This window comes from Silurus meridionalis, chromosome 8 (assembly GCF_014805685.1).
Source record: "Silurus meridionalis isolate SWU-2019-XX chromosome 8, ASM1480568v1, whole genome shotgun sequence".
Taxonomy (NCBI): Eukaryota; Metazoa; Chordata; class Actinopteri; order Siluriformes; family Siluridae; genus Silurus; species Silurus meridionalis.
The window spans coordinates 2,050,448-2,075,748 of record NC_060891.1 but is presented as its reverse complement, the minus strand read 5'-3'; the positions used below and the strand labels follow the sequence as shown (position 1 = coordinate 2,075,748).

Sequence of the window (25,301 nt, the reverse complement as noted above, 5' to 3'; positions counted from 1 at the left end):
TCACATTGCAGCCTTGAAGATTCTGACGCGTGTGGCCAGAAAAGTGCCTGTATGTCCAAGGGCACTTTCTGTCGCTCTTTATTACTGTAGTCACTGTGAAGCATCTGGAACATCTGGTTGGAGTGTTGGTCCAGAGTTTGAACCTTGAGATACAATTTATTGATATATGCATCACAGTTGTGTAAAAAAAAAAAAAAAAAAGACAAACAATACATAACAATATTCTTCCTTTTATTAAGTAATGTGGCTTTATATCTTTGCAACAGTTATATAACTCCTATAAGCTCTCGTGGTTTACAGTGGATCCTTTTAATTTACAGGGCGAATAAGAAAAAAAAATCTGCAACAATTCCGAAAAACAGAATGAGGACAGAGATAGTGAGCGAGTACAGGACGAGGCACGGAAGCCACAGTGTGTTCATTCAGCACCTTTTTAATTAAAAAAAGAAGAGGAAAGAAAGAGATTTGGGAGTATACGGATGAAGATTTCTCATCAGTAGTATTCGCATTGAGAGCGTGGACACTGTGGGCTCACGTGCGCCCTTGTTTTGAGAAAGAACTAATTATTTATAATAAATAAATATGTACATGGAAGTCGCAAGGAAAGCACATGAAGCAGGCTTTAAGACTGACACGTGACACGATTCAGAACAGTAATCATAATAATCAATTGAAAAGAAAGAAAGAAAGAAAGAAGACATAAATTAAGACTTCAGGATAAACCCCCTGCATTTTTGTTAATTCATAAATTTCTTTTCTTTACACAAACCTGTTACATGTTTCTTTGGAAGTTTGATCGAACATTAACGTGTGTTTCTGGAACACTTATTTATTTTTTTACCCCTAAAGTGCAACTTGATGTTTTGAATTCTTAGAAAGAGCGAGTTGATCGATGTGGACGAGCGGAACGTGAATTTTTTCCTCAAACAACACAAACACAGAACGATATCTTGGGAGGGAGAATGAAAAAAAAAAAGAAAAAGAAAGAAAGGAACAAAACTTCCGATGCATTAGAGGAATGACAGACTCCAGACGGGGCAGGCGTTGCAGATCGCTAACGGTGTTACACAAAAAAAAAAAAAAAGAAGAAGAGTTGCTTTAACAAGCTAGCGTCTCTGGGACTGATCGTTTGTTCCCGCCGCCAGTGTGGTCCCACTTTATTAAAAAGAACAGTTCAAGGGTTACTGATACGTATGGATTTTGCGAGCACAATAAGCAGCCCAAAGCATCTCATGGTTTTTGACGACAGACTGCAGCTTTTTTTGCCCTCAAATAAATGTCACAAGGAGATCCTGAATGTCACAGTGATGGATGAGAACCGACAGGGACAGACAGACAGACAGACGAAGAATGAATAAAGGAGGGGAGTGTGATTAGGAGCTCCATGTGCTTAACAAAAAACAAACAAAAAAAAACCATAAAAAAAAAGAATTCATTTTGAAGTGGTTCAGTGAATCTTGTGGAGGGACAGAGAGCAGTGCAGGTTTTCCGTCGATGCTGGACGGAGATCAGTCTTCACACTCTTCGTACGTGGTCTCGTCATAAGGCCGGTCCAGGGACGGGAGGATTCTGTGGCGCGAGTATTTCACCTGCAGCAGGTCACCGACCTCGCTGATCGCGTTTAGGGCCTACACACACACACACACACACACACACACACACACACACACACACACACACACACACACACACAAAACATTACCTCACAGTTTCACAGAAATTTACGTTTTTCAGTTACTTATAAAAAATACTTAAGTTCAACTGGAACTTTACAGACCCTGATGTTAATACTTAGTACCGCCCCCTTTTGCCAAGACAGCAGTTCATCTTCTCCTCTAACATTTCACAAGATTGGAGAATACAAAGAGTGAGTGATCTCTGACGATTTCTCTTTGCACAATCTTTTTAGATCATCCAGAGTCCTGGGTTCTTCTCTTATGCACTCTCCTCTTCAGCACACCCCACAATTTTGTGTCTGCTGAACCGTTTTTTGTCATTATCCTGCTTAAAGACATGATGATGACCCATCTTCAGCTTTCTGACAGAGGTGGTCAGGTTTTAAATTAAAATGTTCTGGTATATCAAAGAGTTCATGATGCCATGCACCCTAACAGGGTTCCCAGGGCCTTTGGAAGAGAAACAGATCCACAGCATTACAGATCTTCCACCATACTTCACAGTGGGCATGAGGTACTTTTCCACATACTCATCTTTTGGTTGAAGCCAGACCCACTTGGAATGTTTGTTAACAAATATATATAAAAACCATGCCATCTTCCACACACACACACACACACACACACACCCACACACACACACACACACACACACACACACACACACACACACACACACACACACACACACACACACACACACACACACACACACGTGGTCCAGGTTTTGCTTATTGTTATAAATCGCAGTAATTCTGTCTGTGAACAAGGCAGTGAAACTCGAGATGTTTTCCCAAACCTAAAGCCGTCCAAATCCTCCCAGAGTTCAAGCGACAGTGGCACATGGAGGCGTGTGAAGGACAGGAGGAAGCTCGGCTGTCACACGTTCAAGTTGTAAAAGCAACACAGACGTGATCCTGGCAAATGGCATTATATTAAAAACAAATAGACAAAAGGCAGAGAGCTTTATCGCATGCATGCTGATATCCTGATATTCCTGATGATGTGGGGAAAAAAGGGAAAAAATAAAAGACAAATCTCAGGGACATGATGAGCGGCGAGATCAAAGTCAGGCTTGTTTTCTTAGCACTGAGGAAGAGGAGAAGAGGTGGAGGGGTGCTTCAAAAAAATCAAGGGGGGGGGCAGATTAAGATGTTCTTTGATCTCCTGCCAGAGTTGCCCCCTGTGGCAGGCCCTTCTTATGTAAACCCCGTCAACTCGGAGAGCCGAGAGAGAGAGAGAGAGAGAAAGAGGGCTGACACTGTCAATTAATTTATGGAGCGAGACACTTTGAAGACACAGCCTCGCATTCCTTTATCAGTGTTTGCATTCAAACAAAGAAAAATACATTTTCAAGCTAGAGACAGTAAAGCACACACACTGGGGCTTGAGCTCTTGTTATGAGACGCAGTGCCGTGTGTCTTTCAGGAATGCCAACCATTCTTTTCCTTATAGGGTAGGAACTGCTGGGCCCTTGAGCAAGGCCCTTAACCCTTGAATGAGTTAACTGTAAGTTGCTCTCGATAGGGGCGTCTTCCCAGAAGAGTGGAGGTCATTATAACAGCAAATGAGGACTTAATGTGGAATGGGGTGTTCAGAAAGAACAATCTTATGGTCGGGTGTCCACAAACTTTTGTCCATATCTCAGAACTATGGTTAACAAATTCAACAGCTTTGTGATGTAAAGCAGGCAGGAAACGCCACTTCAGGATTCTTGTATGTGTGTGTGTGTGTGTGTGTGTGTGTGTGTGTGTGTGTGTGTGTGTGTATTGTATTAATTACCATGTCCAGTGTTTCTTTGGTGTGAGCCGCGGACACGCAGAAGCGAGCTCTGGACTCGATGATGGGCGTGGCAGGGAAGCCTACGACAACTACACCGATGTTCCTCTTCAGCATCTCCCGACCAAATGCCCTGGACACACACACACACACACACACACACACACACACACACACACAAGGATCAGAGATGGCTGTCCTTTAAAATGGGATTTGATCCCCACCTAGGCAGTTTCTTTCCAAGTCGGGGTAACAAAATGCAAACGAGGATGTGTGTGTGTGTGTGTGTGTGTGTGTGTGTGTGTGTGTGCTAAATCCGACACAATATCTTATAATATAATATATAACTGATTATATTATTATACACTCCATTATATTTATATTAACAGATATTCATAGAATGTTCTGCAATTAATCCGAGCCCCACCATTTTCTCAGATTAAGCGGTACGTACCCGATTTTGGCGGGCAAGTACAGCATCATGGGAACTACAGGTGAATCATTGTTGCCGTAGATGATAAAGCCCATCTCCCTCAGCCTCCTACGGAAGTAGTTCGTGTTTTCCGCCAGCCGCTGGACACGATCCCGACCTGGAATTTATAAAAAAAAAAGAAGAAAAGAACAAAAAAAAAGAAAAAAAAAAGAAAAAAAAAAAAAGATGTTTCTCAAAAAAAAGGTTTTTTTGGACTTGGCGTCCATCTGCTTTTTCCACGGCCCTTTCATGCGATCAGACAATTATAAATTTACCAATCCACAGGACCCATTAGCGCAGTTAATAGGAAACCTGACCATCTGAGCTATAAAGTTTATCATCGCACTGGAGCGAGAGCGAAGCATGCAGCCGGTCCTGAACCATTAAAGCGGGAATATTTTATACCTGCTGATTTTATAGGACTCCTTCAAAATTTCCCCTGTGAGGTCATCGAGCTACGGATGCTGCTTTCTGCTCGGTGTTTGCAACATAAGGTTTTATCGTGCTCGAGCTCCGCGTAAGCCTGCGTGTCCTTCCCAGAGATGCTAATCAGCCTGGCTAAACACGACCTGCACTGTGAGCTACAGAGGAGCTCAAACTGACATCGAACACAATGTTGTAAACAAACCAACATTTCGAAAATATCTGCCCGTGGGACTGAAGGAGAGGTCTCATTCGGAAAGAAGCACGCCTGCTTTTTGTTGTCTGTTTGCGAAAAGATTTATTTATTTATTTTTTTGCTAGGGACCTGCTGCGTGATCTGTTTTGTAAGGGTTTGATCTTGCATTTCTGGAAAGCGGGTCGAAACTTTCCGTGCAGGGCAAAGCGACGCCTTTCCTCTTCCGTGCAAACGTTTCTCGCCATGCGTCATTATGCCAAAGTTCGGACAGTGGAGGAGGTTAATTGGAAGTCAAGGAGTCAATAGAATGGCTAGATCACCTCGAAGACGATCTCAGAAGTCCGTGTGGTGACTGAGGCAAGTTACAGAACGGAAGTATCTGATGAGCGCTTGAGAAAGGAGACTTGACTCTCTGTGAAATCGGAGATCGTGTAACCTCAAGACTGGCTGATAACGAGTCATGACCTGGTCGTTCGCTTTTTGGTCATGAAATGTAGCTCCAGTGTACAAACACCTCCTCTGCCCTCACCTTTATCCCAGGGTATGTTTTTAAGAAGCAATCCCCATTTTCACCAGCGTAGGATCTCAACCGCTGCCCAATCAGGCTTTTTGGACCTCTTTTACTGATCTCTGTCGAGCTACACATGCTCCTGAGATACCAGGGATCCTATCTTGTTTTGGCACATCCTGATGGCCATCTTAATGAAATTCTCAGTCTGCTGATGATCCTAAAGATACCTGAGCCTTTTGTAGACACTCAAAAACCATGAAGATAAAGTAAATAGGTGATTTCAAAAAGTTTCAAGACAGATGGCACTACAAAGGCCGGACGCACAGTCATGGGGCGCACCGACTTTCATAAGTCAGTGTGCAAAAAGACCGTCCTGTGTACATCGGTGGCTGTTCGGCTGGTGCTTTTCTGACCATGTGTGTCACCACGTCTGCGATTTCGTCATGGACAGATTTGACAACATGATCTCACTTTCGCACCCACCCTATTTGCCAGATTTCGTTCCTAAAGACTCCGCCCTCTCGGCGCTCAAAGGTCGCCGTTTTGACACCACTGCAAAGATCCAGCATGAATCACATAAGGTGCTTGACACGTTCCCGAAAAGAAGACTTCCAGGAAATATTCCAGAAGTGGCAGGATCGCTGGGAGCACTGTATTGGTGTCCAAGGGGACTATTTTGAAGGTGAAAGTGTGTACTTTCTTGTAAACAGAGCTCGTCTCATCAACTTTTTGATACCACTGTAATGGCTTAGGTCCTCAGTTGCCAGTCAGGTTTGCAGTCAGGCATCCTTCAGTGAACAGTTAATAACCTAAGCTGGATGATGGAACTATAATAAAAGGACATTTGGTGTCACTCCGATTAGGATTTGTTCCCTTTTTAGTTTGGTTCCTATTGTAGGATTTTTACCTTCATATTATCTCAGAGTTTTTCCCTCACCACAGTCACCACCGTCTCGCTTGTAACTCAAATTTTTTTAAATAAGTAATCCGTACTTCTTTGTGCAAAGCTATATTGTTGAAAGCGCTATACAAATAAAATGTAATTGTCACCTTGTGGATGAACATCAGCATTTGAAGAAGGAACTCCTATTCAGTTTGTTACCAGAACAAATGGTTGCTACTTCCTGAGACCAAATTTCATTAACCAGTCTTTGGCATGCACGGAAGGATCGTCAAAAAAGAACTAAAGCTTTCGGTAGGATGCTTGTCTCGAAGAAATTCTTCCGTGATGCACCAGAAAGCAGGCCTTCTTTGAAAGCAGATCATGTGGGGGTCACTTTTACAAATTCTTTCATTATAAATCACAAAGCGGTCGTTCCAAATTCATCTGCTCTGAACAAACTGTTGATATTTCACAGGCTGGGTGTTTAGAGAACATTTCTGAAATGGGTAATCGCTCTCTGAATGATCGGGAGTTAATTGTGGTTTCAAGTCAAAGCCGACTGGAATTCTGGGGACATTACTGGTACTTGGTTTCAGAACCAAACCTAGAAGGGTGTGTAGAGAAAAGACTAAGGAGTGTCCATGCTCAGAAGTCACAGTCAAGGCAGAGCTTGATGAATCCCGGCCATCTGCTCTAATTGAGATCAGAGATACATAGAAACCAGTAGCTATTAACGCTGACAGCCACGGGTCAGGACGTGATTATGACCTTTTCTGTGTCCAGTTCCTATGAGAGCTCTTAATTAACGATGACATTTGGGCCAAAGAACGTCGATACCCAAACTGCATTACACCAAAAGAGCATCTGAAAGCAATACGATTTTGAGAGGAACTTAAAACTGCTGCACTTCCAGTTCTTGAATGGGTGAGCAGGTCCTCCTGGAGGTGGGGTTGGGAAAGGGGAGCAGGGGGTGCTTAGCGGAAAAAGGCTCTGCAAAGTAAATCTTTCTGGGGTACCCTTTCAACAGCTAGAATCACAGTGCACACCCCCCAATAACTTCTTCCAGACACGGGGCAACAGGATTTGAAACGAGGGAAGGGCCGAGAGAGACCAAAAGAGCTTCCAGATGTGGGGGGCCGCTTCCCCCTGTATTTTTATTTTTTTTCTCCCCAGTTCCTCTGCACTTCCTTTTCATCTAAAGGGGCGAGATAAGTACAAACATCCATGTGAAGTTCAGGGTCTCTGGAATAGGGCAAGAAGGCAAGGCTTTAGTGCAGCTTCCAGGCTTCTATTGAGTTATTATGTATTTTGAACCCGATGAGAGCGAACTGTTATCTCTATGGCAAAGCATTTCGCCGGTGTACGACTCATTCGCAGCTCATCATGCGGAAGATTAACGAGCCTGCGTGGGACACCGGAGACGGTTCTATATAAAGCTTTGCGTAATCTAAGCTTGGCCTGGTTATACCACAGGGCCAGTTGCAGCCGCAGAGATTCGAGAGCAAATAGTAAGACAGATATCTGCCTCGTGTTCCCCCGCTGAAAGGCACGACAATAGGGGGCAAACACACCTCAAGCACATAAAACACACGAGTTTACAACCCAAACTGGTCAGCATCTGACAGAGACGGATGAATGATGTTTGTCAAGCCCCGTCAACACACACATATATACACACACTAGGGGTGTAACGTTACACATATTCATACCGAACAGTTTCGGTACATGTTTTCCGGCACAAGTGTACCAAATGCATCAACATCAACTTAATTAAAATCCGAGTTCCCTCACAAACATATTAAGTAGTTTACCGCAAGTTTGTTTAGTCTCCGCCTCACGCTTTAAGCGCAGTGTCACCATGGCTACCGGAAATCCCTGCCACTTCCTGTCATCGCCAACATTTTCATGAGAGTCTAGCGATATGGATTATTTCTTTTTTATGTCCATTTACTTAATTTAATTAGTAGCACAATTCACAAATATAACAAGCATCCCTCTGCCTACAGTGTTCTTTATTGATCCTTGTCAAAGTCGTCATCGTCTCCTTAATCCTGACCTCGTGCGTTATCGGACAGGTATCGGCGCGGCACCAAATACCAGCACGTTTACTTGAAAGACTGAATCAAACGTTGACCGAGTGACCCGAAAATGACGTGAGCTCCTCTGAGCTTTGAGGCTGGCGCCCAAAACAAACCTGACACCTGAGTAACAGCGGGTTTAACGACGCACGCAGAGACGCGAAAGCACATTTACAGCTGACGGCAAATTGACTCTGCGAATCTCGGGCCGCTTTGAAAGTGTTCTTCAACCAGGAGTGGAACATGACCTGCTGAGCAAAGGCGATCGGGACTCTTCTGAAGAGTGGATGCAGATCACAGGACTGACAGAGAGGAATGCTGATTTGGGAATAATATAAAGGTTTCATAAAAATGTCTGGGAAAAATCATTCCCTGCCTCGCAGGAAGATTCAAATCTGGGGAAAAAGCTTTACTGCTTTTCTGTGTGTAAAATCATCAAAATGAGGGGAACTTAAAAGATTACAAGCCAAATTAAAGACAAGGAATGTGAGAAAATTTTACATTTTAAAGCTTTAAATACACAATGGTGTTCAACGGTGGAGATCTTCCGCTCCAAACCATGTACACCATATCTCCATGTTGCTGGCTTTGTGCACAGGGGTAATGTCATGCTTGGACAGTTTGGGTTCATCTAGATCAAGTGAAGTGAAAATTCACATCCAAAATCTACACAACTGTGTGCCTCCAACATTCTATGGTTCTAGAAGTCGTGTGTCCCAAAACTTTTGCCCATATAATACAGGTTATACTCTAAAGAAGAAGAACTGTGCGTTCCCATGAGGCTATCTACCTCACTGACCTCTTCTTGATTAGTTTTCTTTAAACCGGCACCTCCTCCCGCCCAGATCACACACTCGGCCGATTGTTCTTCATGCCTCCCCGCGTAATCTTTCACAGATGCTCCGTGAGAAGTTAATCTGTAATGATGTCATTAGTTAATCTGCAACCTGCTCTCTTGCTGGTAACCTGCAACATCGCTGCATTGTTTTTTTTGAAGAATCTTCAAGAAAATCTTTTCCTAAGACGTTCTTTCATTTCAGACATATTCCAAGACTTCTCTTTTTGGGTCTAACAGCTCATTTTGAGCACAATATTACCCTTTTTTTTTTTTGTTTTTTTAAAGCTATGTACTCTTTGAATTAGTTTTAATTTTAGACGATTCTTAAAAGTTTTAATATCAATATCTAAGAAGGAATCGTTGTATCCTGGTATCTGGATTTGTTTACATTTTTGTGTATGGTTTACGTTGACGCCTAATTTTGCAGACGCCTTTATCCAGTGCGACTTACAGTTCACACTTGAGCGTTAAGGGGCCTTGCTCAAGGGCCCAACAGTGGCAGTGCAGGGATTTAAACTCGTGATCCAAAGTCCAATGTGATTCAACTTTTACATTTTAAACCTATAGAAACCGATATATATGTAACGACTGCACCTAGACTAGTTCTATACATGATTTAGAACTAGCCATCCTGGACCAGACTGGGATTCTCATCAATGGAATCAGAGTCTGCTCCCAGACGTGTAACTCTCCTCTCTTCTGCAGCTGCTTCTCAGAAAAATCCGTCAATCGGCAGGTGAATGACAAGAGGGGTTTCAGCACGATCCTCTCTCTGGATAGAACCCATAGAACAAAAGGGGTTTTGTGGAACAAGCATGTGCATGGGAGACGGGAAAAGCCGTCTCGAGCCGGCCGACATTTCCTCCTATTAGTCACAGTGAGCGCTACCGGGGTCTGACAAGCCTGGAGGGCCTGTTTCTTGTAGCTGCCGGCCGTGATTGAGTGGCGCAGCGGAAAAGCTGTTTCGGAGAGTCCAATCAAAGAGCAGGATCGGATCGGATCGGAGCTGCATGTGAGTAATTGCTAACACATTTCTGGAGTTTAAACTCCGAGGGAAATATTTTACCTGGACGCCGCCTGTACATCTGTAGAAGCAATCAGTCTTATTTCATGAGCGATGAGAAAATTAAACAAAAGAAAAAAAAAAAATCTCTACTCTCTTTGAAATACACGATTCTGATTCGGGTCCAAGCGCATGTGCAGCATCTTGAGCAAATAAACGTCTCGAGGGCTGGATTTGCATCGTAAAAACGAAACAGCCGTTAAAAGCGGTTCAAAAAGAATGGGAAATGTTGACAGTGCGTGCCGCTGGGTCAGACCTTTATCATGGGAGTGGTTCTGGTCCAAAACAACAACAACAACAACAAAATCAGGTTGTTCTGTTCATTATTTCAAGATAAAAAAAATTCTCTCATTTCTCCTTGAGATGTTTCATGCTGCAGCACCTGCTTTTCATGAGTCGAGTCTTTACAGTTTTAAAACGGTTTTCTAGCTACCAGTTTAGCGGCGCAAAAATCTCCATTCTCATTGGCCAGAAATTGCTACATCACATACTGTTTTTAGCTCGATCTTACGCTGTATCGTTTCTATGGTAACAGCTCGTTTACATGGGTGAAACAAACAAAAATAAAAAACAAAACAATTCTGAATAATTGACAACGTTTTCTGTAAGGGGAAGTTTGGAGAAGGAGTCTACAGTGTGAGTGATATATATATATATATATTTAAGCTGGAATTGAAAAGACTGTTTAGAGAAAAGAAAAAGTAATAAAGGTGCTTTATACGTGTCACATGGTACTTCACAGCAAAGGGAAAAACTCTCTCTTCTCATATACAATGATGTTAGAAAGATGGGGTCAGAGCACAGGGTCAACCATGATACAGCGCCCCTGGAATACATAGGGCCTTGCTGAAGGGCCCCAAAAGTAGCAGATTGGTGATACTCGGGCTTGAACCCCTGACTTTCCAATCAGTAACCCAGAGCTTTAACCACCGAGCTGCCACTTCCCTTATAGCAGCTACAATGTAAGTGACGTGAATAAACCACTTCATGGCCACGACGGTGATTCCGCTTCATTGCACCAGTCAGTTGCTGACTTTCCTATAACATCGCAAAGCAGTGTCTTACTCTTTTACCCCCATCAAACAGGTTTTACATGGTTCTCGAACCAATCCATTATCCATTACGATGGAGTCCATTTGCAGAAAAGTGAGAACACTGCGTACAATTCATCACTGGCTCCCTGTTTCCCGCACAATGTGTGTGTGTGTGTGTGTGTGTGTGTGTGTGTGTGTGTGTGTGTGTTTTCACACACCAAAGCTGCAGATAGGAACTGATCCAAGATGTGGAAACAATCATAACAAAGCTCTGTGTGTGTGTGTGCAGCGATGTGGAAACACTGGTACCACTCCAGGTAAACAGCTATTACTGGACGAAGAAAAGAAAACTTCTCTACTCTTCAAAAACAAAAAGTCCAACATGTTTCTTATTATGACACGGATAATACTTTTTCTTACGTATGCCAGAACGTTATTAAGTATGCGATGTGAAAAAACGTGATAATCGATGTACATTGGGTCCAGCAATTGGTAAATGCTGCCGCCTAGTGGCAAACAATGTTAGGCACACATCTGAAGAGAGTGCAAAGGTATTAAGGCTGTTTTTGAGGTGTAAATACTTCATTTTTTCAGACAAGACAAAAAAGGCGTGATTGAGATGGTTTGATCGTGCGCAGAGGATGGGGTTGATTTCAAAATTCCACACTTTTTTTTTTTTTTTTACAGACGATTTTTAAGAGCACATTAATCATCCAAAATAATGATATTAAATTATCGGTAGAAGAACGCTGAGGATGGAGGAAAAGTTTAAGGCCAGGATGGATTTATAGATGTGGTGATAGAAGACAGGCAGGTTTAAAAGTGGTAGATGTAGAGGGAACAGTCGAAAGAAGAAGAAATACTTCATTTCTCCCATGTAGGATTTGAGAGGAAAAATAAATTCCTGTCATCGACCACAAGATGGCGTGATGAAGAATCCCAATAACCACCTTGAAGAAGATGATTTTTCTGCAAGCGTACGCTGAAGCCATATATTCCTCTTAACCCAGAGATCTTGGACTCGAGAGTTCTCCGATAAAAAAAAAAAAAAAAAAAAAGGTCACGCCATCGACATTTTTCTATAAATCATTTTCAGCGATACTATAAAAACGAGTGCTTGTAACTGTACGCAGCAGGGATTCACACACCTGCTGTCGGGGCTGAGCAGAACTGAGAATGCATCTTTTGGTGGCTTTAAATCTCAAACAAAACAACCGAGTTTTTAGGATGTGAACAAAAAAAAACATCTCGTATGTCAAGAAAACGAGAAGTTACCTATCGTGCTCCCGTCTTCTCCCATAATACACTTCATAGAAGTTATAATTTGCTCCACAACGGGAGGCGACATGGAGGTGGCGTACACGGCACTGTGAGAATGCGAGCGCAGGTAATCTATCAGCTCCTATACAAAACCAAAGAGAAAAATAGTCAGGGAATATTCTGACCACTACGCCGACCTTCACAAACCCCAATAAACCCGGTCGCTCCGCACCTTTCTCCCGCCGATGTAGCCCCCCGCCGCGCCGAAGCTCTTGGTGAACGTTCCCATCATGATGTCCACGTCCGTGGGGTCGAGGTCGAAGTAGTCAACCACGCCCCTTCCCCGGGAACCCAGAGCGCCGATGCTATGAGCCTCGTCCAGGTACAGGTAGGCTTTATACTTCTTCTTCAGGGCAATGACCTCTGGCAGGCGCACGATCGAACCCTCCATGCTGTGGAAAAGGGGAGGAGTCAGCTTTACACCGAATAAACAAATGTTTTACCTCACATTTGTGAAAAAATTTGTTTTACATGTGTTAAACATAAACAAACAAACAAACAAATAAATAAATAAAAATGTTCTGGAGAGTACTGGAACTCTACATTTCATCAAAAGGTTCTTGCTTGGAATGCAAAGAAGAAACCTGTTCTGGAACTATGTACAGTAGATCTCATTTTTGTGTCTGGATCTTGGTAGTTCTCGCTCCTTAGTGTCCTGGAGTACAGGAACTCATATAGTTCACAACAAATAAGGATCAGAAATAATTTGTATGGTAAGTTAGGAACCTGTCCTGGAACTATGTAGTTCCCATTGTTTAGAACACTGAAACGGGTAGTTCCTGCTCTTTTGTGTACTGAAACTTTATAGCTGAATTAAGGATTCTGATTGTAATGGGAATTCCAGGAAGAAACCTGATCGAACTGTTTAGCTCTCCTTCTTTAGAGAATTATTTTAGGTGACACAACTAAAGGTTCTGAGAGTGTTCAGAATGCTCCTGAGGAACCATGAACATCCTGATTCTGGAGGAAAGCAGAACCTTTTTATTTCATGAATGATTTCAATTGTGCACGAAGTGAAAAGAAGGAACTATTTCAGGAACAGAACTCTTTAGTAGGGGTTGAACGATTTATTGGTTTTGCCAATTAACTGGTACGATAGTCGATTACTGGGACTATTTGCAAAAATCCATACTTTTTCCAGGTTTCGTCTGTGGCCGAGGTGAGCGATGATTATACATTACACGAGAGCGGCCTCTAGAGGTAAATCTGTGATACTGTGCAGACAGTGAGAGTGCTATATTATATTTATCAATTATAATTATATTTATCAATATAATACATTCATTTATTTCATTGAGCACATTTTCATGATTCAGTACTGTTTATTTTCAAGTACGATTCAACTATCAGTATCGGTAAAATCGATCGATCTCTACTCTTTAGAGTTTGTCAAAAAGTTCGCAAACTTCAGTAAAAACATGTCTCATGTATTCCCTCAGAAAAATCCCATTTTTAATTTTTGTGGATGTTTTGTTTGTTAAGAAATTGGTTCTGTGATGTCATTACAGATCAGGAGATTATCAAACTCGTATACCTGTAGATCCCTTCCACCAGAATGAGGATCTTCTTCCAGGGTCGATGGGTTCTGGGCTGGCCGTGCACTATAGCATCTCTGAGTAGCTTCTCCAGGCTCTGCATGTCTGAGACGAGAATCGAGACACCAATAATAATCACTCAAATATTCAGAAATTCCTGAAACAGTAACCATCAGTGAATATTTAGCAAGCTCATGAATGATCCTCTGACCTGAGACAGCCGCGAGCCTGGCTGCAGCTAACTCCGGCAATTACAGGCTACACTGGGGTTTTTATTACTTAAAAATGAGCAGAAATTACGACACACAAAATATACAGATTTATGCACTGTGCGGCAGATGTGGACCAGATGTTAGCCATATATTTAAGGGCATTTTTGGTTCCAACAGAAAACCAACATGCATTTATTGCTTCACAAACACACTTAAAAAGGGTACGATTTGGATCATTAACATACACTTCCTCTTTACAATGATCAACGTCTTATTTGGGTACATGTTCCTCCTACAAATATACACAATATAGACGAAAGTTTGTGGACACCTGACCATTAGATTGATATGTGCTTCTTTTCGAACATCCCATTTCACATGTAGTTCATATGTGCGGTTATAGAACCTCCACTCATCTGGAAAGATGTTCCACTAGATTTTGTGGAGATTTGTGCTCATTCAGTTATAAGTGTGTTAATAAAGTCAGGTACTAATGGAGGTTGGGTTGAAGTCAGTTTTATAGCAAGAGATTTTCTACTCCAACCTATGTAAAGCAGATCTTCATGGAGCTGGCTTTGTGCACAAAGGGGATTATCATGCTGGAACAGGTTTGGGTCTCCTAGTTTAAGTGAAGTAAAAATTTCATGCAACAGCATCCAAAGACGACCTATAAAATTGTGTGCCTCCATCTTTGAGGTAAAAGTTTGGGGATGCCCCTATAAAATTCACAGTTATACCAGGGATTCCTCAAGGCTCAATTCTAGGTCCTTTTTTGATTGTTTTTTATTTTATTTTACATTTTGTTTATATCATGTTTCAATTCAGACATAAAATCATTATAGTGTTATGTGCAGTTGGATATTTTCCTTGAGCAAAAGAAAGGTCCGTAATACAGTTTTTCAATTCCAAAATTGCAGAATTTCTCTTTACACTTTTGGCTTCTTGTAATATAGAAATATAAAAATAATACTTGACTGACTGACTGACTGTATTTCACTTCTGAATGCATTCAGCTCCAGGTCTCTTTCATTCAGAGAGGTTAAGATTAATCTGTGAGAACTCCATCACCCCCTTTTGCAAATCTTGGCCCATAATCAGATGTTTCCTTTCACGTAAAAGACCTTCACTTGTATTCTGCCTGTCTTGGATTTATTTCCTCTACCAGCCAAACTTCTTTCACATTAACCCTCAGTTTTAACTGCAAACTTTCTTCTTTTCAGTAAAACGACTTACATTTAAATCTTTTTATTATTATTATTACTATTATTATCTTTAATGGAGATAAGAAAAACATTTGGAGAGGAACAAGTGCTGAATCAGGACTATAACAGGAACTGTTGTCACCTATCTGTAACTATAAACAGATAAAAAGTGCAATGTGCCATTAATGCAAGAAACTCTTCCATGTTTAATACAGAAGAAACATCCGTCCAGCTGCTGATAAGCGCACCTGAGTGTCACATCTAACAAACCCGCCAGAATGAATCCTCGTCATTACAGCATTGGGGTCCAGAAGAATTGAAGTCATGAAGTGAATCACACTTTCCCGCTCAAGATTCTCTTTCTTTTTGACATCTTGTTTATAACTTAATGAGACTAAAAACTAATCAGGAGCAGGATGACTTCTCAAGTGACAAACCTCTTGTTCACGGCCTCGAACAGTAACTATAAAGATGGACATGGAACTTTTCAGAAAAACAAACCCGCCAATGCTACTTGTGTAGCTGAAGCCGCGCCAAAATAATAAACATGGCTGTGTGCTTCATCGTCATTAAATTGGGTGGATGTCCTTTTGTGTACTTTGGAGCTTGTCCAAGGAAACTATCTGTAGGCCGTCTATGAGTAAAAGATGTGTGTGTGTGTGTGTGTGTGTGTGTGTGTGTGTGTGTGTGTGTGTGTACGAGTTTGTGGTAAAATGCACTACAGAAATCAATAATTAACCCGAATGCTCAGCTTCATGTTTAAAAAAAAGTCACTGAAAGAACTGATTTATTATTTTGACCTTCAGTCAGGGAAATGCGGCTACACAAGGAGCGATCACTTTTTATTTGCTCAATCGGGAATCTAATGTACTTCTAAGATTCGTTCATTTCCAATAAGCGGAGAGACGGAGTAACGGAAAAGTGGCATTTTTTTTTTGCATTATGGCATGCGCCGTTATTAAGCTAATATGTGCCATTATTAAACATTAATAAAATGTTCATTTACATGGATTTGTGAGAATTTTTCATACAAGACACGAAAGAAAGCGAAATAATTTTTTCATTTAGACTAGATTAGATTTCCACTTTGTTGTCCTTGTATCATAACCTGTGACAATCTAATCTAAATGAAAAAAAAAATTATTTAGCGTTCCTTTTGATCGTTGTTGAAAATGGGATGAAATTACTAAAATACTGCACACAATCAGAAAGTGCTTCTATTCATTAGAGTTGAGTTTGGGATTATATTCAGTTTCATTTGTATAGCGCTTTTAACAATTAACATTGTCCCAAAGAAGCTTTACAGAAATAAATAGGGTATAAAATTTGAATTTCTATGTTAGCACCTATAAGTTTATCTCTAATAAGCAGTGGAACCTTGAGAGGAACCAGACTCAGAAGGAAACCCATCCTCATCTGGTTTGCACCGAATGTCCATTCATTAAAGTTCCATAATTGTTGAGGTGTACTGTTCAGTGAACTGTTCATTAATAGGTGCTTGAATTCTTAACTCTTCATGCGATTTGCGAGTTACATTTCAGTGCTTTTTACAACAAATAGAAACAAATCTGTGAAAAACTACAGCTGAAATCAGGGATTCAGGAATCTGATCTGGCAACCGAGCAGCCAGTTACATTGCTGATCTTTTGTAGGATACTTTCATACAAAGACCTTCATATTTTGTTAAAAAGAAAATAAAAAGATTAATAGAGTAAATGAAAAAAAAAAAATTAATAAATTTTAATTCATTAGAAAATAAAATTAAATCTCCAAATATTTTTCTAGAAATTTCCCCAAATTTCAACACAATGTAGTGCAACCTTATTTGTTTATTTTTTTTACATTTTTGTCACATGACACAACCAGTCACTACCAACCAGACCTGCTAACCCCCACCCCCACACCCCCACACAACCATTTGTTCTCATTGGTATCGAATTCCACCAGGTACAAAACAGGTCCAGACGTGGGAAATAAAAACAGTCTGTAGCTTTTTCATTTCTGCTACTCTGTTCTGGAAAACAAAGTGATCTTGCTCATACTCACTGTTGTGCTTGAAAACCCGGATGGTGGAGCCAGATAAGCGCGCTCCCAACACGAGAGAGGCGTGGTTCAGTTCGTCGCTCAGGATCAGACACCCCTGCACAAGTGACCACACACACACACACACACACACACACACACACACAAAAGAAAAACACAATGTCAGATGGGAGGGTCGGAATGAATGAGCGGCTCAGGTGACGCAACAGACTGGTTTGTATGCCGCATGCAGCCACGTGGGTGAGACACTCATATGAAACTTTCGTTTTTGTCCCCATAATTGCGCAAAAAACCACAAACGTTTGTCTTTGCAACAAGAGGAACTACGAGGTACATGTTGCGTCAGAGTGTGTGTGATAAAACGGGAAGTTTCACTGATTTTTCAATCTTGTCCTTGATAAATTGCACTGGATTATAAGATTTTCAAGCCATTTTCAGCACATAGGTACTGTATGTCTAATCACTGGGTTTCAGAACCTCCTTATCACTGAGTCAAGTTTTAGAATTTAAGACGTTTATAACACCATTAAGAATGATCCTTTCTTTTTTTCAAGCCAAGTAACTTGCACTTTTCCCCATAGCTGAAAAATAAACATTTTACGTCTGTGGTACAGTCGGAGAGCGATTACAATAAGAGAAAGCTGATTGGCTGGTGCATGTTGGTCTCATTTTTAGTCGTAATACAGCAAATTATATTTGCCAAATTATATTCTAAAGTGCTGCATGAGCATTTCACTGAGCTTCAGATGTACACGTTACATGAACATCGCAAAATGAAGATAAACATTTTTTTTTAAGTCTTTTTTAGAACTATTTCAAGGCCTACAATTGAGATTTTTACATTTTTAGACTTTTTTAAGACCCTGCGGAAATCCTGCATTTTATTAATAAACAACTGTACATTTTCGACACACTTGTGAACGAATATTCATTAAACAAACAACGAAAGGTTCCTACGATTTCTCCAAGCTGCTGCTTCTGGGTCTTTGAGCAACCCCTCAACTGCTCAGTGCATACTGAGATCATTGTAAGTGGCTCTGGATAAGGACACCAGCAGAACTCTTCACTGGAAGGCCAGGATGATGTTTCAGAGTTTTTACTACAGGATGCGTAGAGAAAAGATGTGTTCAGATGTGCACGTAAAAGGAATAAGAGACGTCCATGGGGCAGCCTGGAGTGAAAGGAACGACCATTTGGTTATCAGTGGAGGGGAAAAAACAACTCGGCGCTAAAAACATTTACTTCAACAGTAGCGAGTAGCTAACTTCTCCAAAAGTTTCAACGTTTTTATGCTCAATAGTCACTTGGGTCAATGATATTCTTACAACGATGCCCAAAACTGGAGTAGATCCAAACCTGTTCCAGTATGACAATGCCATCTGCTTTAGATGGACTGAAGATTTGAGCTAGAGCTCTGACACTATTCAACACCTTTGAGATGGATGGTAATGCTGATGTTAAGGCCTCCTCACCTACATCAGTACCTGACTTTACGAACACCCTTATATCTGAATACATCTCACACAAATCTCCACAAAATCTGGTGGAACATCTTCCCAGAAGAGTGGAGGTTATAATAACAGGAAATAAGGACTGAATGTGGAATGGGATGTTCAAAAAAGAACCACTATTTCTCAGATGTCTACAAACTATTGTCCATATCGTGTTTATATACTCCATACAGATTCATATTAGGCGATTAAGAGTATTTAAGGACTGGTGTAAAACCCGTACCTTGCCAGCCAGAGCTGGAATGTTCATAGAGTTGGTTGCAAAACCCATCCCAAACGCCATGGCCGACTCCACGCCCAGGAACCTCGCGGCCAGCTTCTCCAGGTCCTCATGTCTTGCTAGGTTACCTAAACAAAAAACATGGTGCACTCAGCCAAGATAAACCACAAGACCACTTCCTGTAGTGTAAACACCCAACACAGAGTGTGTGTGTGTGTGTGTGTGTGTGTGTGTGTGTGTTTCTCTCAACCAGCAGCCCACAGCAGCACTTCATAAAGCGAATCATTTCAGCATGCAGCGATAAATCTCCTGTATGCAGATAAAGTGTGTTAAATGCGGAACGAACACACACCCATCTCCTGCCTGGTGCTGCTCACGCCGACTCCGTGTTTCAGAGTGACTTCGGCCGCCGCATTAGCGCACGAGCCCTTGTTCTCGGCGAAGCCCAGGTAATTATACGAGCCCATGTTGATCACGTCTTTCACCACTCGGCCCGTGTAGCTGTGAGAAGAAAATCCCTGCATTATAAAGATCAAATTGCGAACGTGCACACACACACACACAAACACACACACAAACACAAACACGTGCTTGGGTAAACATCTGAGATTTCAGCATGGAGGCTGAAAGCGACCTTGAGCTGCCTGTGTGTTTGCTTAATGGTTTATAACAAAGACTGAAACAAATAAGGCCTTTTGACAAAGCGGGACAGAACTACAGTGCTACAGTGCTACAGCGCTATAGTGCTACAGAACTACAGTGCTGCAGAACTACAGCGCTACAGTGCTACAGCTATAGTGCTACAGAACTACAGCGCTACAGAACTACAGTGCTACAGTGCTACAGCGCTACAGAACTACAGTGCTACAGAACTACAGTGCTACAGTGCTACAGCGCTACAGAACTACAGTGCTACAGAACTACAGTGCTACAGTGCTACAGCGCTATAGTGCTACAGAACTACAGTGCTACAGAACTACAGTGCTACAGAACTAGTGCTACAGCGCTATAGTGCTACAGAACTACAGTGCTACAGAACTACAGCGCTACAGTGCTACAGTGCGCGTTACCAGGTGTAAAGGTGCAGTTCGTAAAGAAATTAATACACTGTGTATTTACAGTTGTGATTTTTTTACAATAGAATTAAAGCACAGTGCCAATACTTATTTACTATAATATACATAATACTTAAATATAATAATACTATAATTCTGTGTTATACAAAATATACATTATAACGTACGTTTGCTAATCTGCCAACTAAACAACAAGGATCAGTTCACTTTTCTTTATTCGTTTACTTTTTTAAAACGTGGAAAAATATTTGACCACAAAAAAAAAACACATTTCTCTTTCTTCTTTTTAATTATTTTTAATATTACAAGGTTACAATGTTCTAAAAAATAATTTAATGACCACAACTGATTTCAAATGATTTGATATTCATTATATATTTAATTAAAATTTTTATTTAAAAACATCTTTTAATTATTAATTTACTGATCAATTTTTTTTTATTTGCATGCGTGCACTCGGTTACTGTCGGTTTCCTGTTTACAATCTGTAAAATGTATTATTTTTTTTGACATTGTGGTTTGTTACAGTTTTAATTCTAGCAAAAAAAAAAAAAAACGAACAGTTCATTTTTCTTACATTTTTTTACTTTATTTAAAACGCCGAAAAAAAAATGTTACCTTAAAAAAGTAAAAAAAATATATATATATTTTTAAACCTTTTAATTGCTTTTTAATATTACAAGGTTATAATGTTGTTAAAAATGATTTGATGACCACAACTGATTTCAAATGATTTTAAATTAATAATATTAAAATAAATACATAAATAAATTTAATATATTACAATTATTCATTTACTCTTACAATTTTATTATATATATATATATATATATATATATATATATATATATATATATATATATATATATATATATATGAGATAGCCTTAAGCTCCGCCTCTCACTTGAAATAAAGTCTCACCAAGCTGACTCTCCGAGTAGGAACAACTCGAAGTAGGAACAAAACCTATCTAATAATAAATTGTTTTTGTTTGCAGTCGTTTTGCGGTTCGAAGCAGTAGATCGCTCTTAAAAAAAGAAAAAAAAAAAGCTCACCTGAAAGTCCAGTTGTAGTCATGTGACACTCGCTCCACCAGGTCCATCTTGTCTCCAGGGACGCTGCATATAGGCCTGTTCCAACTGTCCCGAATCCTCATGTACAAATTCCGGGTGTAGAAATTCTCAAAGTCTTGATAAAGCGGAACAAAATCCTTAAAAGAAAAGAAAAAACAAGCAGGTGAAAAAATACTCTAGTAAAAACACACGTGTGGTGCTACGTGTAACACGTGGCACGTCTCGGAAATCAAACAGAACGACTTCGAAAGGTCTGATTTATAAATCTAACTTTATACAGCTAGCTTTACATCGCTAACCTGATTTAGGTGAAAAAAACACAAAATAACAATATACATTGATTGTATGCATTTACGTAAAACTGTATAACGTCAGAATCACTCGTTACCTTCTGCTCCTCTCGTTCTCTAGCGATGTGGCATTTTTCAATCTTCCACTGACGGAGAAAATCTCTCAGGTAGCCGAAGATAGTAAGAATGCCGTAACCCATGTACGTAAGCACGGCCACCAGCATCGGGGTCTCCTCGTACAACTCGTCAAACGGCTTACTGTAGAACCCGCCATTACACTCCCCCTGCTGGAGCTGTGAGGAAAAGGTCAAACAAAGTTACTTAGGCAAAAAAGGATTCGCTTAAACAAAAAAAAAAGATTCACTTAGGCAAACAGATTCACTCAAAAACATTTTTTCAAACAAAACGATTCACTAAGGCAAAAAGATTCGTTTAGTAGAAAAGATTTGCTTAGACAAAAAGATTCATTTAAACAAAAATATTAGAATAAACAAAAAGATTTGCTTAAGCGCAAAAAAAATAAATAATTCGGTTAGAAATAAAGATTCAGAATAAGAATAAAAGTCATTACAGTCCAGTCGGATGTTTGTGATGATTTGCGTGAGTCTGCACTCTGTCGATTTCTTTACGTCTCCATAACAAAGCTCTCAGGATTAGCATTAAATGTCCCACACATACAGCCAGGTGCTGATCTCCTGGACTCGCTGCACTACTTTAACCCTCACCTGTGAGCGGTGTTTAACTGGACTGGTGTCAGAAACCCAAAACAACGATGCACTTTTCAGCTCTCTCTTATCCAGTCAAGAATATAAAACCGCACAAAAAAACGTGTTTTAGTAACAATTCTAGTAATAATAAATGATAAAGACTAAAAACAGCTGATTTACTATTCAAATATTTACACACATTGGCCTTTTTTTTCAGGATTTTAGTGTATATGATGCCTACAGTATCTTTTGCCAGAGTATTTAACATCAAGAGTATTTGATCGTACAGAGTATTTACCGCCCAAAAGTATTTAACCACCCAGAGTAATAAACCGTCCAGAGTATTTACAGTCCAGAGTATTTATAGTCCAAAGTATTTACTGTTTAAAGTATTTAAACATCCAGAGTATTTACCATCAAAAGTATTTGAACGTCCAGAGTATTTATAGTCCAGGGTATTCAACAATCCAGAGTATTTGAACGTCCAAAGTATTTACCATCCAGAGTATTTGAAGATCCAGAATATTGACAGTCCAGTGTTTGAATGTCCAGAGTGTTTACCGCCAAGAGTATTTGAACGTACAGAGTATTTACCGCCCAAAGTATTTAACCACCCAGAGTAATAAACCGTCCAGAGTATTTAAACGTCCAAAGTATTTATAGTCCAAAGTATTTATCGTTTAAAGTATTTGAACGTCCAGAGTATTTATAGTCCAGGGTATTTACCATTTAAAGTATTTGGACGTCCAGAGTATTTACCATCAAAAGTATTTGAATGTCTATAGTATTTACTGTCCAAAGTATTTACCATCCAGAGTATTTAAACGTAGAGTATTTACAGTCCAGTGTTTGAATGTCCAGAGCATTTACTATCGAGAGTATTAAAATGTCCAAAATATTTACCATCAAAAGTATTTGAACGTCCAGAGTGTTTATAGTCCAGGGTATTTAACCATCCAGAGTATTTGAACATCCAGAGTATTTACAGTCCAGTGTTTGAATGTCCAGAGTATTTAAATGTCCAGAGTATTTAGCCCTCTGGAGTATTTACAGTCGAGAGTATTAGAACGTCAAAAGTATTTAAAAGTCCAGAGTATTTACAGTCTAGAGTATTTGAACGTCCAGAGTATAACAGGATCATTTACAGTTTTTATTGCCTACAGTACATTTATTTTTTTATGTTCTTTTTTGCCACATTACTCATCTCGTTTCCCCCCTGATTAATTTACCTGCTGTCACGTGTGAAATCACGTGATATGCACTGTTCAATGATCTTTCACGTAAGCCCATGTGAAATGAGTTACTGTACCGTAGTCTACTGTGTGTCACACCAATGTACACAAGTTACCTTAAGGACTAACTTATGTGACTTACACACATCACTGAATCCACACATCGAGGAACCAGGGACATGTGATCGAGTACAGAGACTCGATATCGGATCAGTACTACTTGAAACCGAGTCGTATCGGATCAGACAGAAAATCAGTATCGAATCAGTACAGTCTATTCACAGGTACTTAGTATCGGATCAGAACACCTTCTGACTGATCCTCAGTATCGGATCAGTACATCCTTTAGACAGATACTCAGTATCGGTTCAGTACACCCTTTAGACTGAACCTCAGTATCGGATCAGAACACCCTTTAAACAGATACTCAGTATCGGATCAGTACACCCTTTAGACAGACTTAGTATCGGATCAGAACACCCTTTAGACTGATCCTCAGTATCGGATCAGAACACCCTTTAGACTGAACCTCAGTATCGGATCAGAACACCCTTTAGACTGATCCTCAGAATCGGATCAGAACACCCTTTAGACTGAACCTCAGTATCGGATCAGAACACCCTTTAGACTGAACCTCAGTATCGGATCAGAACACCCTTTAGACTGATCCTCAGTATCGGATTAGTCCACCCTTTAGACTGAACCTCAGGATTGGATTAGTACAACTTTTATCAGTCAGGGTTGTTTGAAGAGATGGGCTGAACGCTGGCTTGTCGAGCTTGATAAACGCGTTTCAGATGAAGTGATAAAAAAAAAAATCCCAGAGGTAAATAAACATCTACAAGGCTGAGCTTTGGGTTGAACTTTCTGATCTGGATCGAAGTGTTGAACTTTTGCATCAGGCGGCTCCTGAATGTCTCAGGCGCCCATGTGGAGGTGTAGAAAAGTGTATAAACGGGTGGTGTCGAGGCCACAGCTCACCTTCTCGTCGTGTTTGTAGAAGGATCTCTGCTTTTCCTGGTGACAGCGCTGCTGATCCTTCAGTGCGCTACTTCTTCCCGGTTTCACGCCGTTCACCGCCCGGTGCTGACACACGTCCCCGTTCGCCTCCTTGTTCACCGCGCTCTCGGTCATACTTCCCTACACAGGACGCATCAATAAATGTCGAAATTAAAAAAATGAAAATAAACGCGCACAAGATCAACACTCGGAAAATCCACTACCACCGAGGAGGAACCTGAAATTCCAGCCTCCGCATACCGGAAGTCGACGCCTATGGCAACCATCAGATTCAACCAAACAGAAGCGCAGGTTTAGCGCGGTGGGCGTGGCCAGTGTGTCAAATTCAACAGGCCGCCTGAGCGCTGGGGGCGGGGCTTAAGTAGGCGCGTGATGAACGCGAGTAACCTCAACAGCGCTTCCGGAACATGATGTAGGGCCGTAACGCGCTCGCCTAACGGCCGGAAGCGGAGCTGCAAGACAACGGTTGTCATGGAAACGTCAGTAAACAGGAAGTAGCAAAAATTAAAAAAATTATATGGGACATACGCTTCTTTTATTGTAATATGAAAAAAATATTTGATGTATATATATTATTATTTAGATTTATATTTAATAGATTTTGGTATATTTATATATTTATATGTTTTAATATATTTTATATATTACATTACATTACATTACATTATATTATATTATTTCAGTCGAAGTTGTCAAACAGTCAGGTTACAGTAAGGCAAAGTAAAAATGAATAATTATGAAAAAAGATGTAATGTGTTTTAAAAAGAATACAATGTTAAATAAAATTCATATTATAATTTTTTTTCCTAACGTTGCATTATTACTATTATTATTATTCTTCTTCTTCTTCTTCTTCTTCTTCTTATTATTATTATTATTATTATTATTATATACTACAAATCTAATA

The 25,301-nt window shown here is 40.4% G+C and overlaps 1 protein-coding gene across 1 annotated transcript; it reads right to left on the bottom strand.

Annotated features, from left to right (window-relative positions):
• Positions 1-210: 210 nt before the first annotated feature.
• sptlc2a (serine palmitoyltransferase, long chain base subunit 2a) lies at positions 211-24,643 on the bottom strand. Its single transcript, XM_046855717.1, has 12 exons — positions 24,356-24,643; positions 21,534-21,728; positions 21,128-21,282; positions 19,349-19,497; positions 19,000-19,124; positions 17,269-17,362; positions 13,808-13,913; positions 12,446-12,665; positions 12,229-12,355; positions 3,910-4,045; positions 3,459-3,588; positions 211-1,628 (listed from the first exon to the last, which is right to left on the bottom strand). The coding sequence occupies exons 1-12, from the start codon at positions 24,506-24,508 to the stop codon at positions 1,509-1,511; spliced, it is 1,710 nt and encodes a 569-aa protein (XP_046711673.1). The 5' UTR covers positions 24,509-24,643; the 3' UTR covers positions 211-1,508.
• Between the last annotated feature and the right edge of the window lie 658 nt (positions 24,644-25,301).